General features: G+C 35.3%; 2 protein-coding genes across 3 annotated transcripts in view; one reads left to right on the top strand and one right to left on the bottom strand.

Moving 5' to 3' along the window:
• The window catches only part of LOC121370463, a 26,214-nt gene extending 23,544 nt beyond the window's left edge, over nucleotides 1-2,670 (bottom strand). Inside the window, exons 1-3 of one of the 2 annotated variants that reach the window (XM_041495713.1) lie at nucleotides 2,592-2,670; nucleotides 1,186-1,441; nucleotides 314-382 (exon numbers count right to left, since the gene is read on the bottom strand). In XM_041495713.1, the coding sequence (XP_041351647.1) occupies nucleotides 314-382; nucleotides 1,186-1,415 (299 nt within the window). In that variant the 5' untranslated portion in view covers nucleotides 1,416-1,441; nucleotides 2,592-2,670. The remainder of the gene's footprint in view (nucleotides 1-313; nucleotides 383-1,185; nucleotides 1,442-2,591) is intronic. The other variant, XM_041495714.1, reaches the window with a different exon arrangement.
• On the top strand, nucleotides 2,128-12,220 carry LOC121370465 (28S ribosomal protein S10, mitochondrial-like). The gene is made up of 8 exons (XM_041495715.1): nucleotides 2,128-2,196; nucleotides 2,727-2,813; nucleotides 6,950-7,008; nucleotides 7,356-7,410; nucleotides 8,717-8,865; nucleotides 9,447-9,555; nucleotides 10,962-11,051; nucleotides 12,048-12,220. The coding sequence occupies exons 2-8, from the start codon at nucleotides 2,799-2,801 to the stop codon at nucleotides 12,123-12,125; spliced, it is 555 nt and encodes a 184-aa protein (XP_041351649.1). The 5' UTR covers nucleotides 2,128-2,196; nucleotides 2,727-2,798; the 3' UTR covers nucleotides 12,126-12,220.

Below are 12,220 nucleotides of genomic sequence, written 5' to 3'. Positions count from 1 at the left end.
TTAACACCATAGGTAACTTTATTAATAAGATCTATTCCAATCCTAATCGTATTATGGTAGGGGGATGTGGAAGACATGATAATAATTTCCTTTGTTTGACACCAAATAGCTAATGCATATTTTTGTCTTAATTGTCGTTAAACATTCATTCATTCATTTCTTCCATAATAATTTATGCGTGATATTTTTATCTTTGCATATGTTATAAATAGGTTTTTACAAATATTTTGTGGAATATGATACAATGTGACCAATTCTGGTATAACATACAGGCAGCTAACAACTGCATAATATTTAATGATGAAAATCTTACCTCCGGGTTTCTCCAATTTGTGAAAGGAGGAGGAGAAGGGCGGTTCCCACTGTAATTATAGACAACAACCTGAAATAGATTTAACAAGAATTCGGAAAATATTGCTAAAGCAATATATGTCCTCTATCGGGCTCAACAAAGTTTCATATCTCCTAAGTTCAAGTGCCATAACTCTGTGAAAAATGGGTAAATCATCATGAAACTCAAATCTGATATGTAATATTATATAATAACGCTATATGCAAAATTTCAGCTCAGTATCTTCATACATTGGGGAAAAAGTCTAGAAAACAAATTTTCATATCTTTTAAGTTCAAGGGCCATAACTCTGTCAATTGTAGGTAAAACATCATGAAAGTCAAACTTGATCTTTAATAATTAAATAATAAAGTAGTACACTAAATAATAAAGTAGTACACAAAATGTCAGCTCAATTTCAATGTATTGTAAAAAAACATGTATGTGGGATAGACAGACGAACAGACAGATGGACACACAGACAGAAGGACAGAGATGAAATCTATAGTCACCTCCACTTAAAACTAAACTGTACAGCACATTCATTAAATAATCAATAACTATTAAATAGTATAGCACATAAATTAAGAACAATTAATCATTATTAAATAGTATAGCGCACACATTAAGATTAATTAGTAACCATTAAATAGTAGTCAGCACAATCATTAAGAACAATTAATAACTATAGCACATATATTAAGAATAATTAATAAATATTAATTAAAACAGCACATACTATGAACTGAAAATAGTTAACAACTCTTCAATAGTATAGCACATCCTATAAGAATAATTTATAACTACCAATGGCAATGTAACAGTTTAAAAAAATAATAAAACTTGTATCTTACACCTCTCCTGTCATGGTAACAATCATTAAAAAGCATGGCAGAGACACAGCACAGAGACGTTTGTTATAGCGGAATGGCCCGGGATCAACGAGAATGTGTTCTTCCTCTTCCTCCGAGGCAGCATGCTCTTCTCGTTCATGACGGTGAAAATCCAATTCCATATCAGAATCATATTCACTTTCTGTGGAACTCTGGGTCGTGAGAATTCGTTGATGCAGATCATTTTCCATTCTTACTGTTGTTGATGTGAACTGTGCTAAAAGAATGAGAAGATATATGTACAGTAAATAAAACATAGTCTGTTAAGCAATATTGTTTATTTTCAAGGTCGTGCTCAAAATCTAAAGATGTACTTGTCAAAATCTAAAGGAAACAATCATTCTGAGAGTAGTGCTATTTTTAGAAGCAATATATGTCCCCTACTGGGCCTAACAAATTTTGAAATCGCTCCTAATTTGAACTGTAAAAAAACTGGTAAATTACCATGAAAGTCAATCTTGATCTGTTAGAGGCCATGATAAAGCTAGACACAAAATTTCAGCTCGATATCTTAGAGACATTGAAAAACAAAATCAGAAAAGCAAATTTTCATATCTCCTAACTTCAAGGGCCATAACTCTGTCACAAATTCATAAATCGCAATCAAAGTCAAACTTGATCTGTAACAGTACATGATAAAGCTATAGACAAACTTTCAGCTCAAAATCTCTACATATTGTGAAAAAACATCTAGAAAACAAAATTTTGTCTCTCCTAAGTTCAAGGGCCATAACTTTGTCCAAAATGATTAAATCGCCATGAAAGTCCAAACTTGACATGATAAAGCTATTATACAAATCAATATCTCAAGGCATTGTGAAAAAAAACCATCCTGAAAACAAGCTTTTGTATAGATCTCCTAAATTTAAGGACCATAACTCTGTCAACATATTTTGCTGTCCACCTCCATATTCCAGTCATTGGCTCTTCAACCGTGTCAGTGCTTGTCAGAACTTGTCTCAATCACAGGAGGTACAGCCAGATCCAGAGAAAATAAGGTGGAATCCAAAGGAGTAAAAGGAAAGGAGGCAGTGACATTTAAAAAAGAAAGACTAAAAAACAATTGAAAAAAATTGAATCACTAAAAGTAAAAAGTGGGTTCTTTTATATGACCTTATTCCCCCCTCCCCCAGTGATGTCATTGTGTCCCAAAATAATTTTTACTGAGGTTAGGAAGGGGGAAGGCTATTTTGTTCTGAGTTTGCTTTTTAAAGAAAAAAAAAGTCAATCAATGAAGCCTTGAAGGTTCCTAAAAATTAAATTAATTTTTACTCTAATGCAATGGCAGTGAAAAAGTAACTTGTAATGGAATGGCTCAATAAGGTGTATATTGTGTTATTATACTGCTTGCTTAGTGCATTAGTTACCTAAAGAAGAACTATAATCTATTTACGGCATCAAACGAAAATCTCAATCATGTGTGGATTCGGAATTCTTCCATTTTGGTTAGTCTCGAAATGTTAAGCCGTTTTTGAAGTTGTAAAGTGTGTTTTGACTTTCAGACTGGTGAGTATAATCGAGGTTCAGTTGGAAAAACCCGTCACGTACGAAGACTGAAAGTTTATCTTCTACAAATGTTTGTAAACAAGGTAAATATCTGACCTGTTTTACCGAGGTTGCTTCACAACAATTATTTACAGATATTCTAACATAAATGACCATCTGTGCTGTTAGTGGAAAACGTTAAAACTGGTCCTTCTCAAGTTCCCACCAGCAATGGCAGCATAAACTTCATGATCATGGGTATGCGGTCAAAACGGCCCCATGATGAAACGGCCTTGAACATGTAAGTCAAAACGGCCAAAAGAAATGGTCAAAACGGCCCGCCCTGTAATTCATTATTTTAATAATTAAATCACAGAAGGGGGGGGGGGGGGGGGGGGGTAATGGACCATCTAGGCTTTCCGGGTGAGTGGTATCATCTGAACGAGTTCCTAGTGGCGCTGCTCACCCGGGGGCCACAACGGGCCTGTCCCCCAATTTACTAATATAATTAAGACCACCAATTGACCTTGTATTTGAAAAGACCGATCTTTGATACCGTTGGCAGGTAACAGCAATTAGCCTTTTAACTTCTACAGTGAGTGTATCGAGTTTGTATAAAATCTGCTTTACAAACATTTCATGATACCATTCGTGTTTTTATTAGGTAATCGGTTAGGTATTCGGAGTGTTTTAAGGCTCGGGCGGTTTTGTTAATTGTCAAATCAACAGGAGTAACTTTTCCTCTGCCCTGGGTAAAAAAAAATCAAAAATCACTGTGAGTTAATCTTGAAAGAGAGCTCTTCCTTAATTGGCTTAAATATCAATAAAATACTGGTTTAATGCAACCATAGTTTGTAATAAATAGTTTTCATCGTAAATGTATTTGTTAGCGTTCCCTCTCATGTTTGGGCTTTGAGGTAGGGTTGGGGTGGGACGCCCTTTGCTTGGTGCAATCTCTTGTATAATGGCTCAGGCGATGTGTTTGAAATGGTTATAATAATAACTATTCATGTTTCTCCAAAACTTACCTGTACTTAAAATCTACATATTAACACAGATGTACTACCGGTAGTACACTAACCACATATGTAGATTTTATACTCTTTGTTTATTCAAACATAAATAAGATGCAGATAATATCCGTGTAGTGAGACCGTACTATAAAAACTGTCTTTGCATAGTTATCTTTCTCGACACTTGTGTCCAAGTAAAAACCAGCTAAAAATACAAAAAAATATCACATGAGGTAGTTTCTTAAAGGAAACATGACACGAGACCATATTATAGCTCATTTTAAAAGAAAAATGATATAAAAATAATATACAAATAACTTTATAACAATAAAATACGTGTAGTTAACTTAAAATGAAGAAATTACGCTAATCAGTATCAAAGTACGATTTATGCATATTTCTTCGTGAGCATTCGGAAAAAAAGGGAAGTGACGTCAGAGCCGCTGTACTCTTCCATTGTTGTTAACTGTTTATATATGGAGTAAGGGGCTTACGATCTTTTCAGTCCAACAGTGCCGTACTGCGCGGCCTTTGGGTGTAAAAATAAACAGTTTAAACGATCGGGATTGTCTTTTTATGGTTTTCCAAAGGATTGTATCCGAAGAAAGACGCGTGTATTTTATCGCAAAACAAAAGACTGGACACCAACACCGCATAGTACTTTGGTGTCAGCCTATTTACAGCCCGGAGCCCGAACGTTATCCAGAGACAAAAACAGTACTCGGTTGCGAATGCCGAGATACATTGTACATATTTGGCACAAAGATACACCTCAGCATGATGTATTTTATATATGTTAAAACAAAAATGTAGAATAGTTTTTTTTGTTTATTTTTTTGAAAAAAAAGAGAAGATTTTTCATGTTAGGGCTGTAGGCCTACATAACAAAATCTGTATTCACCGTCCGAAGAAGGAAACGTCAATAAGTAATTAAATATAGCATATACAAACATGTTATTTGGCATGAGGATATATCTCAGTACGATGTATTTAAATATGTTTTTAAAAAACGTGTAGAAAACAATAATAATTTTAAATAATGTTTTTAATCTTCGGGCGGAGTACGTCACAAAAACGTTCCTCATCGCCCGAAGCCCCAAAAGCAACACGAAGTTCAATACAAAATAAACCACTACTGTCGGTGTCGAAATAACTATTATGTTTCATCCACGGGCTGACTTGAGAATCGGAGTGTTGTTTTAGTTAATTGGTCCTTCTTTCCGTGGCCTGCACATGTGATTCCTGATTGGCAGGTGTATATTGCAGGGTATCGACCAGGTAAGTGATTACCACGGTCTAGACATACGTACAAAATACGTGCCAGTTTTTTTTAAGATCACAGGGTATTGTGGCGTAACCTATCGCGACTATAGTACAATGTTAATGGACATTATCAGCCGCCCTGCTTCATTACTGTAAATAATGCTGTAAAAACCCTTGATTAAGTAGACTTTCCCATCTAAAATTACAAAACTGACCAATTACGTAGTACCAAAGAAAAGAAAATTATCACTTGGGTATCGTGAGTGGTCGTTTTTACTCTAACGCACCCTACCAATAGGCCTAATAATATGCTACTTTTTTTATGAGAGAAAAATACTATAACCCCATTTCGTTCTATTGATGCAAATAGAAATATATTTAGTTTAAAAGTTGATTATACTCTCAAGTCATTTATGTTGTTTTACAAGCCAGGTTAATGAAAGTGAAGCGCCTTGTCGTAAATTAGAGCGTTTGTTTACACTGTGCATACAGATTTCATTATGTACAGCCCGAACATAAAAAAAATGCGATATTTTCTAAAAAAAAAAACCCACCAAAAAATGTTTGTCCTACATTTATATTTTTTACATATTTAAATACATCATATCGAGGTGTATCTTTATGCTAAATATGAACAGTATACACCTCGGCATTAGCATCCGAGTTTTGGTTTTGTCTCCGGGTTACTTTCGGGCTCGGGCTGTAAATTGGTCGACCGGTCTGGTCTGGCACCATCAGTTTCTCCACCCTCCGACTCGCTATCCGTTTTTCATCAGTATCACTGTTGTAAGTAAATGTGTGTCTTTCTTCATTTACTAACAGCTCATATTGATACGGCAAAACGTTTTGCGAACGAACACTCATTGTTTTGGTAAGCTGTGCAAGTCTTAGATTCTTTATGAGTGGTACGGACTAATGCTTTTAAGTGTAAGGCTTCAGATCAAGCGACGCGTCTCTGACGTCACGGACCTCGTGATTGCCCTGCTCATTAAAGATCGGCAATTTCCGCTAAGAGCTCGTATCTGGGGTTCTTTTATGGAGATATTTTAAGTAATTAATTTTTTATAATTTTTTTTTTTAGGTGATTCAATTTATAATTAATTGTACATGGTTGGTTCCAAATATGGTTTACGTGACATGTTTCCTTTAAGTGCTTTGAAACAGTTGATAACACAAAAAATAATGTATATAGAGAGCACAATATTTGCAATTTCAAATTTGTGAACTGCCACTTGGTTGTTCTAAAATTAAAAGTTGAAAACTTAAAGATAACCAAAACTTTATTTATGTATTCCAAAAATGCATGTCTTCTGTACCATTGTGGACGGATTCTGGAACCCTTGATGCACAACTGACTGGTAATGTAAATATTAATTCACAATGTGAAAGTAGTCGACATTTTCCGAATGAGAAAAAAAATGCAGAGTTACTTCCCTTATGTTATTTTGGCATAAGGGGATCGATTTTTTTTATGCTTACAAAAATGTCATTTAACGGGAGAAATTGTCTCCCACACAGGTGTTGGGAAGATTTGATTAAATACCGGGAGACTCACGTGGAATCCGGGAGGGTTGACAGGTCTGATTCACATTAAGAAGCAGTCAGTTTCCAAGGTAAAAATCAAGTGAACTGACTTTTGGTTACAAACTTTTGAGAATTGGAAATCTGCATAGTCCATTTTGGGGTTATGCAAAAAAGAAGTTCAGGTAACCCATTTCCTTTAATATAACCCACTATGAACATGTAAATCATGTCCTGAATTTAATGCACCAATTAGATTTTCTGGAATGACAGGTGAATAAAATAAATAATTCTTGCAATTTTAAGACACATGGGTTCCCTAAGAAGTAGATTTTCATATATGATGGGTGAATGAAACAGTCAATTTTAAGACACCAGGTTTTACCGTTGATTTGAAATATTGTTCCCTGTGCATACATGTTTTATACTGTTTTGTTTTTCAGATCCCTGGTCATTGTGCAGCTTGCCTGTCAAGACTGTCAAAAATATATACAAACAGAAGGTATCAGTAAATTCTATATATTACAAATAAAATACTGGTGCAGAACCCTCAACATGCAAACATTATTTTATAATATACACAAAGAAATGAATTAAATGGTGTTATTGGCATTTATTTAATTTCTGTATACATTATTACATCTTGATGCAGGTCATTATTCATTTAATTTATATATAAACATTTGTAATGAATTACATTTTTTAAAATTGTGAGTCTTTATTATAAGCATTTTATTTTCTGATAAAGACCATCATAATTGTAAACAAAAAGAAGTTTTTTGTAGTACTTTGTTAATGTGTTCATAATAAAGTAATAAATGTGTTTGTTTTGGGTTTTCTTGTTTACAGTGTTTGTCTGTCACAGCATATTTCCAAGGCAAAGGTGTATGCTACAAATACAGAGGTTTGTATTAGGATCATACAAGTACATGCATGCAATTGTAGTTACAATTCTCCTAAGATTAACATTAAAATATGACTGACATTACATGGTACAGTTCATGGAGGAGCATGTGTCTGCTCTAGATTGATATTAATAGGTTATTAAGTGAGAGGAAATCCAAAACCTCCACATGCACTAGCAGAGCTAGCTCTTGGTGAGCAAAACATTTCGCCACATTGTTTTATTAAACTTCAAAAATTGGAGAAATCGACTATTATTTTCTTTAAAAATGTCAGTTATTACATATAATTATTTCGCCAAATTAAAATAAAATTTGCCAGCTGCTTTAAAAATTCACAATTTGGCGAATTTTTTTAATGTTTTTATCCCACTGCCCCTTTCCTTTCTTTCCTATTGAATTCCATCTCATTTCTCCTCGGTCAGGCAACTCCTATCTTTCAACTTCTTTCACTGTCCACCTCCACATCCCAGTCCTTGTATCTCCAACCGCGACAGGTGCTTGTCTCTTGTGGCTATCTGTGCCACACACCTGCCATTCCCCATCAGCTTTTAGCTGTGGGCTTAGTCTGACCACTTCGGGGAGTGTTCAGTAGTTACTTCTGGCATTGTTAAGAGGCACTTGTAAACCACCTACTATGCACCCCTACTACCGGCGGTCGTTAGTTAGTGCCATGGGTCAGACCAGCTTTATTAGCGGCAGAGGACAAGGATGCCAGGTGGGTGCAAGGAAATACACAGAGACTGCACCCATGGAGGAAGTTGAGACAGGTAAGCAATGGTGTGGACAGCTCAGAAGACTGAGTCAGAGGAACTGACAGAAAGGGTCGAAACAGATTGAAATCGTGGGAGAAATTGGAAAGTTTATAAGACTAAAGTTGTTCCGATTTACCAGTATGATTCGATCACATGCGACAAGTCTGTGTGACTAATTGCATAATGAGAACAACCCTTTAGATGATGGAATTGATCAGTTTGATGTAATATGGTGGGTTTGGGATGTGGGTTGTTTTTGTTTTGTTTTTTTATTTTAAAAAAACCCACCCACTATTAAATAGGTATTAAAGGTAAAATTAACTAATTTTAGATCAATACTAGTGAACACAACAATAGGTGTTGTACATTATATATTTTCAAAAGCAAATTAATTCTTCCATAGGTAAAATTATTTTATAGGTAATATAATTTGTATGTGTTTAATGTTATAAGGTGCTGTGCAACATAATAGTATGCAAATAACCGATTTATGCTATAAGCCAATATGCAGTTAAGTGGATTTGACTGTGTTATATATTTTTGATCTCTTCAGCATGTGTCGGCTGCAGACGAAGGTGAGCCAGATGATCTGTTCCGTCAGATAACGATAGAAGTGAAGACTCACGACCCCGCAGTTCTCAACAGTTACGAGAAATTCACCAAGATGGCTGCAGATGAGTTGAACATAACAGTGGGCAAAATGTGAGTGACAGCATCTCACGTCTTAGTGTGATGTTCATGCCAGTTTACAGATTGTCGGTCACGTACATGTACCAAGGCTTGAAATTCATTTTCTGAAGAAAAAGCAATCTTAGCTTCTCAGATTTTAATTTGGAAGCAAACACAACTCCCATTGTTATTCAAGATATAACAATTTCAGTCATTACATATACCTTTGAGCTGAACTATTTGATGATGCCATTAGCTATGAAAAAATACCAGAATGTTTTCATTTTTTCATTTTTACTTCATCTGTTTCGTTTTTAGAACATGCCATCGATTCATTCAGTTTCATTTACTTAAATGTCTGAAAATATCATCTTTTAAGGGTATATAACATTAGTGTCTATACCTTCTGATCATCTGTCTGTTATTTCCATCTAAATCTGGTTTGTGTATGCTACATTTTTTGTATTTTCACCTTGTGTGTCCAATTCTTCTGTGGTTTTTAATTAATTGCTTTGTCATTTTATAGAATTATTTATTGTACTGGTAAACCCTTCATTGTCAAATAGACAAATCTTATAATTATATTTACATTTGTCTGTGTTTTCTTTTTTTAGATTCCGCCCACCAAAAGTATTTTGGAGAGACACTCTTTTGAAATCGGTTCACGTATTCAAGAAGCACCGTGTGCAGTATGAAGCAAGAACACACTTCAGTACAATAGAGGTAAGACATGTTTTTAATACTTGTGTTCAGCAGTGTGTATATAATTAGTCTGAACATTGATTAGCATGTACTGTTTAATGTTTAGAATTATCTAGCAAAATCTGAAACAGTGTAATTGTTATGTGATACGGAGCAAAATGTTCCCTGGTATAGACACTGTGCGATCACTAAATAGTTTTTCTATGCACAGACAGGGCTAGCTCTGGCACTCACCAAATTCACCAACTGCGAATTTCTAAAGCAGTTGGCGAATTTTATTTTAATTTGGCGAAATAATTACATGTAATAATTGACATTTTTTAGAAAATAACTGACAATTTATGCAATTTTTGAAGTTTAATAGACAATTTGGCGAATTGTTTTGCTCACCCAAAGCTAGCCCTGACAGATTAGTAACAAGGAATGTGTATTTAAAAAAAGTAAAGTTTGTTTTGTTTAACATCACCACTGGAGTACATTGATTAATTAATCATCGGCTGTTAGATGTCAAACACATGGTAATTCTGACACGTCATCAGAGGAAACCCACTACATTTTTCCTAATGCAGAAAAGGATCTTTTTATATGCACTTTCCCACAGACAGGAAAGCACATGCCACAGCCTTTGACCAGTTGTGGTTCACAGGTTGGAACGGGAAAAAAACAGTTAGCTGAATGGATCCACTGAGGTGGTTCAATCCTCAAGCAAGTACTCAACTGACTGAGCTAAATTCCACCCTGTGTATTTAATGTATTTTATTATGTTTTATTAAGGAGCTATTAGGTGTCAAATACATGCTAATTCTGACACTTGGTCTGACATGGTAATGTTACCAGTCTGACACCAAATAGCAGCCGGGGCGGGATGTAGCTCAGTGGTACAGTGCTCGCCTGCTGCGCGATCGAGCTAAGATCGATTCCCATCGGTGGGCTCATTGGGCTATTTCTCGTTCCAGCCAGTGCTCCAAACTGGTGTAACAAAGGCTGTGGTATGTACTATCCTGTCTGTGGGATAGTGCATATAAAAGATCCCTTGCTGCTATTCGAAAAGAGTAGCCCATGAATTGGCAACAGCAGGTTTCCTCTCTCATTATCTGTGTGTGGTCCTTAACCATATGTCCGACACCATATAACCATAAATAAAATGTGTCGAGTGCATCGTTAAATAAAACATTTCCTTCCTCCCGAATAGCAGCCACGATTGAATCATTCTTTAGATGTATTTTGACACAGAATATACATCTTTATTTTTTTGTTTTACCTAACATTTTGACAAGAACAATAACTTGTGAAGTGAATTCTATTTAATCCTGAATTCATCAGTGCAGTATAAATCCAATGTTAATAGGAACCATGCTTACAGGGTATTCTTGATTTGTGCAATCAGCTTGAATAGTCTGTTGAGAGGAGACTTGTTATAATTTTAGTTGAAACATCTCACTGGATCCACAGCGGATACCTACCTGGAATACATCCAGAGAAACCTTCCTGAAGGAATGGCCATGAAGGTTACAAAGGTTTGTTATATGATTTGAACATGTATATCTTACCTGTGCCTATAAAACATTAGAAGGGTAGGGCCATATTCTCCGAAAAGTGTATCTACTTTCATAGACATAATGATAGATACTTTACAAGAGGTGGAATTTGGACGTAATGTTTTAATGTGCCCTAATTTTAGTATAAGCACTATATGTAGTGTAAATTGAACCAGAAAGTAAAGAAATTAGTCCTGTAAATAAAAGTAATTACTTGACACAAAGAATAAAAACCTTAAAGAATACAATGTATTAAAAAGATCTGCTGTTTAATTTTATTCATTCATTTGAACTTACTTTCGTGCTTATATCCAGTTAAGGTTCAAGTACACTGTCCTGGGCACACACCTCAGCTATCTGGGCTGTCTGTCCGGGACAGTGGGTTAGTTGTTAGTTGGTTAGAGTTTAGTGAGAGAGAAGAGGGTGTAGTGGTCTTACACCTACCGATTGAGCCCTTAAGAACTCGCTCTGGGTTGGAGCCGGTACTGGGCTGCTAACCCTGTACCTACCAGTCCAATGGCTTAACCACTGCACCACCGAGGCCGGTTGCGGTTTAAAAAGAGTTTTTGCTCTGACAAATTGCTCAATTGTTTAGTCATGCACATATTTTTCGGATGGTTTTTGGCTGTGGTTCCTAAATACAAGGAATTTGTTTTGTTTAATTTGTTTAAGATATCTAAACATGTAGGACAATCTTTAAAATACTCACAAATCTATTGATTATTCACCAGTGATGTCCTTGATACTGAAATGTGCAAATACTCAACAAACAATGAGGATACTTTTATTTCAGTGAATTAGATCATCAATCACTACCTTTTTGTTGTTTGTACCTGTAGGTTGGTGTGTTTCATTTAGCAGACAGCACTTTAAAAATACATGTATTGTCATATCATCTTGGTTTACAACTCCATATTGTGCTTTATGTTGTCATATTGTTTAGAATTTCACGCTGTCTTAATTTATTTTTTACAGCACAGATTAGAAGCACTGCCTGACAATCTGAAGAATATAAAAGTAAATACGCCTGAAGACCAGTTAGAAAAGTCCTGACAATGTATAATATCATGGAGTGCCAGCTTTACATTAGTAATGTAAACACTTGAGTTATATAAACAGTTTTTGTAATAAACACAATCACACATTAA

The sequence above is a fragment of the Gigantopelta aegis genome, chromosome 4, assembly GCF_016097555.1.
Source record: "Gigantopelta aegis isolate Gae_Host chromosome 4, Gae_host_genome, whole genome shotgun sequence".
Classification (NCBI taxonomy): Eukaryota; Metazoa; Mollusca; class Gastropoda; order Neomphalida; family Peltospiridae; genus Gigantopelta; species Gigantopelta aegis.
This window is presented reverse-complemented; position numbering and strand designations above follow the sequence as displayed.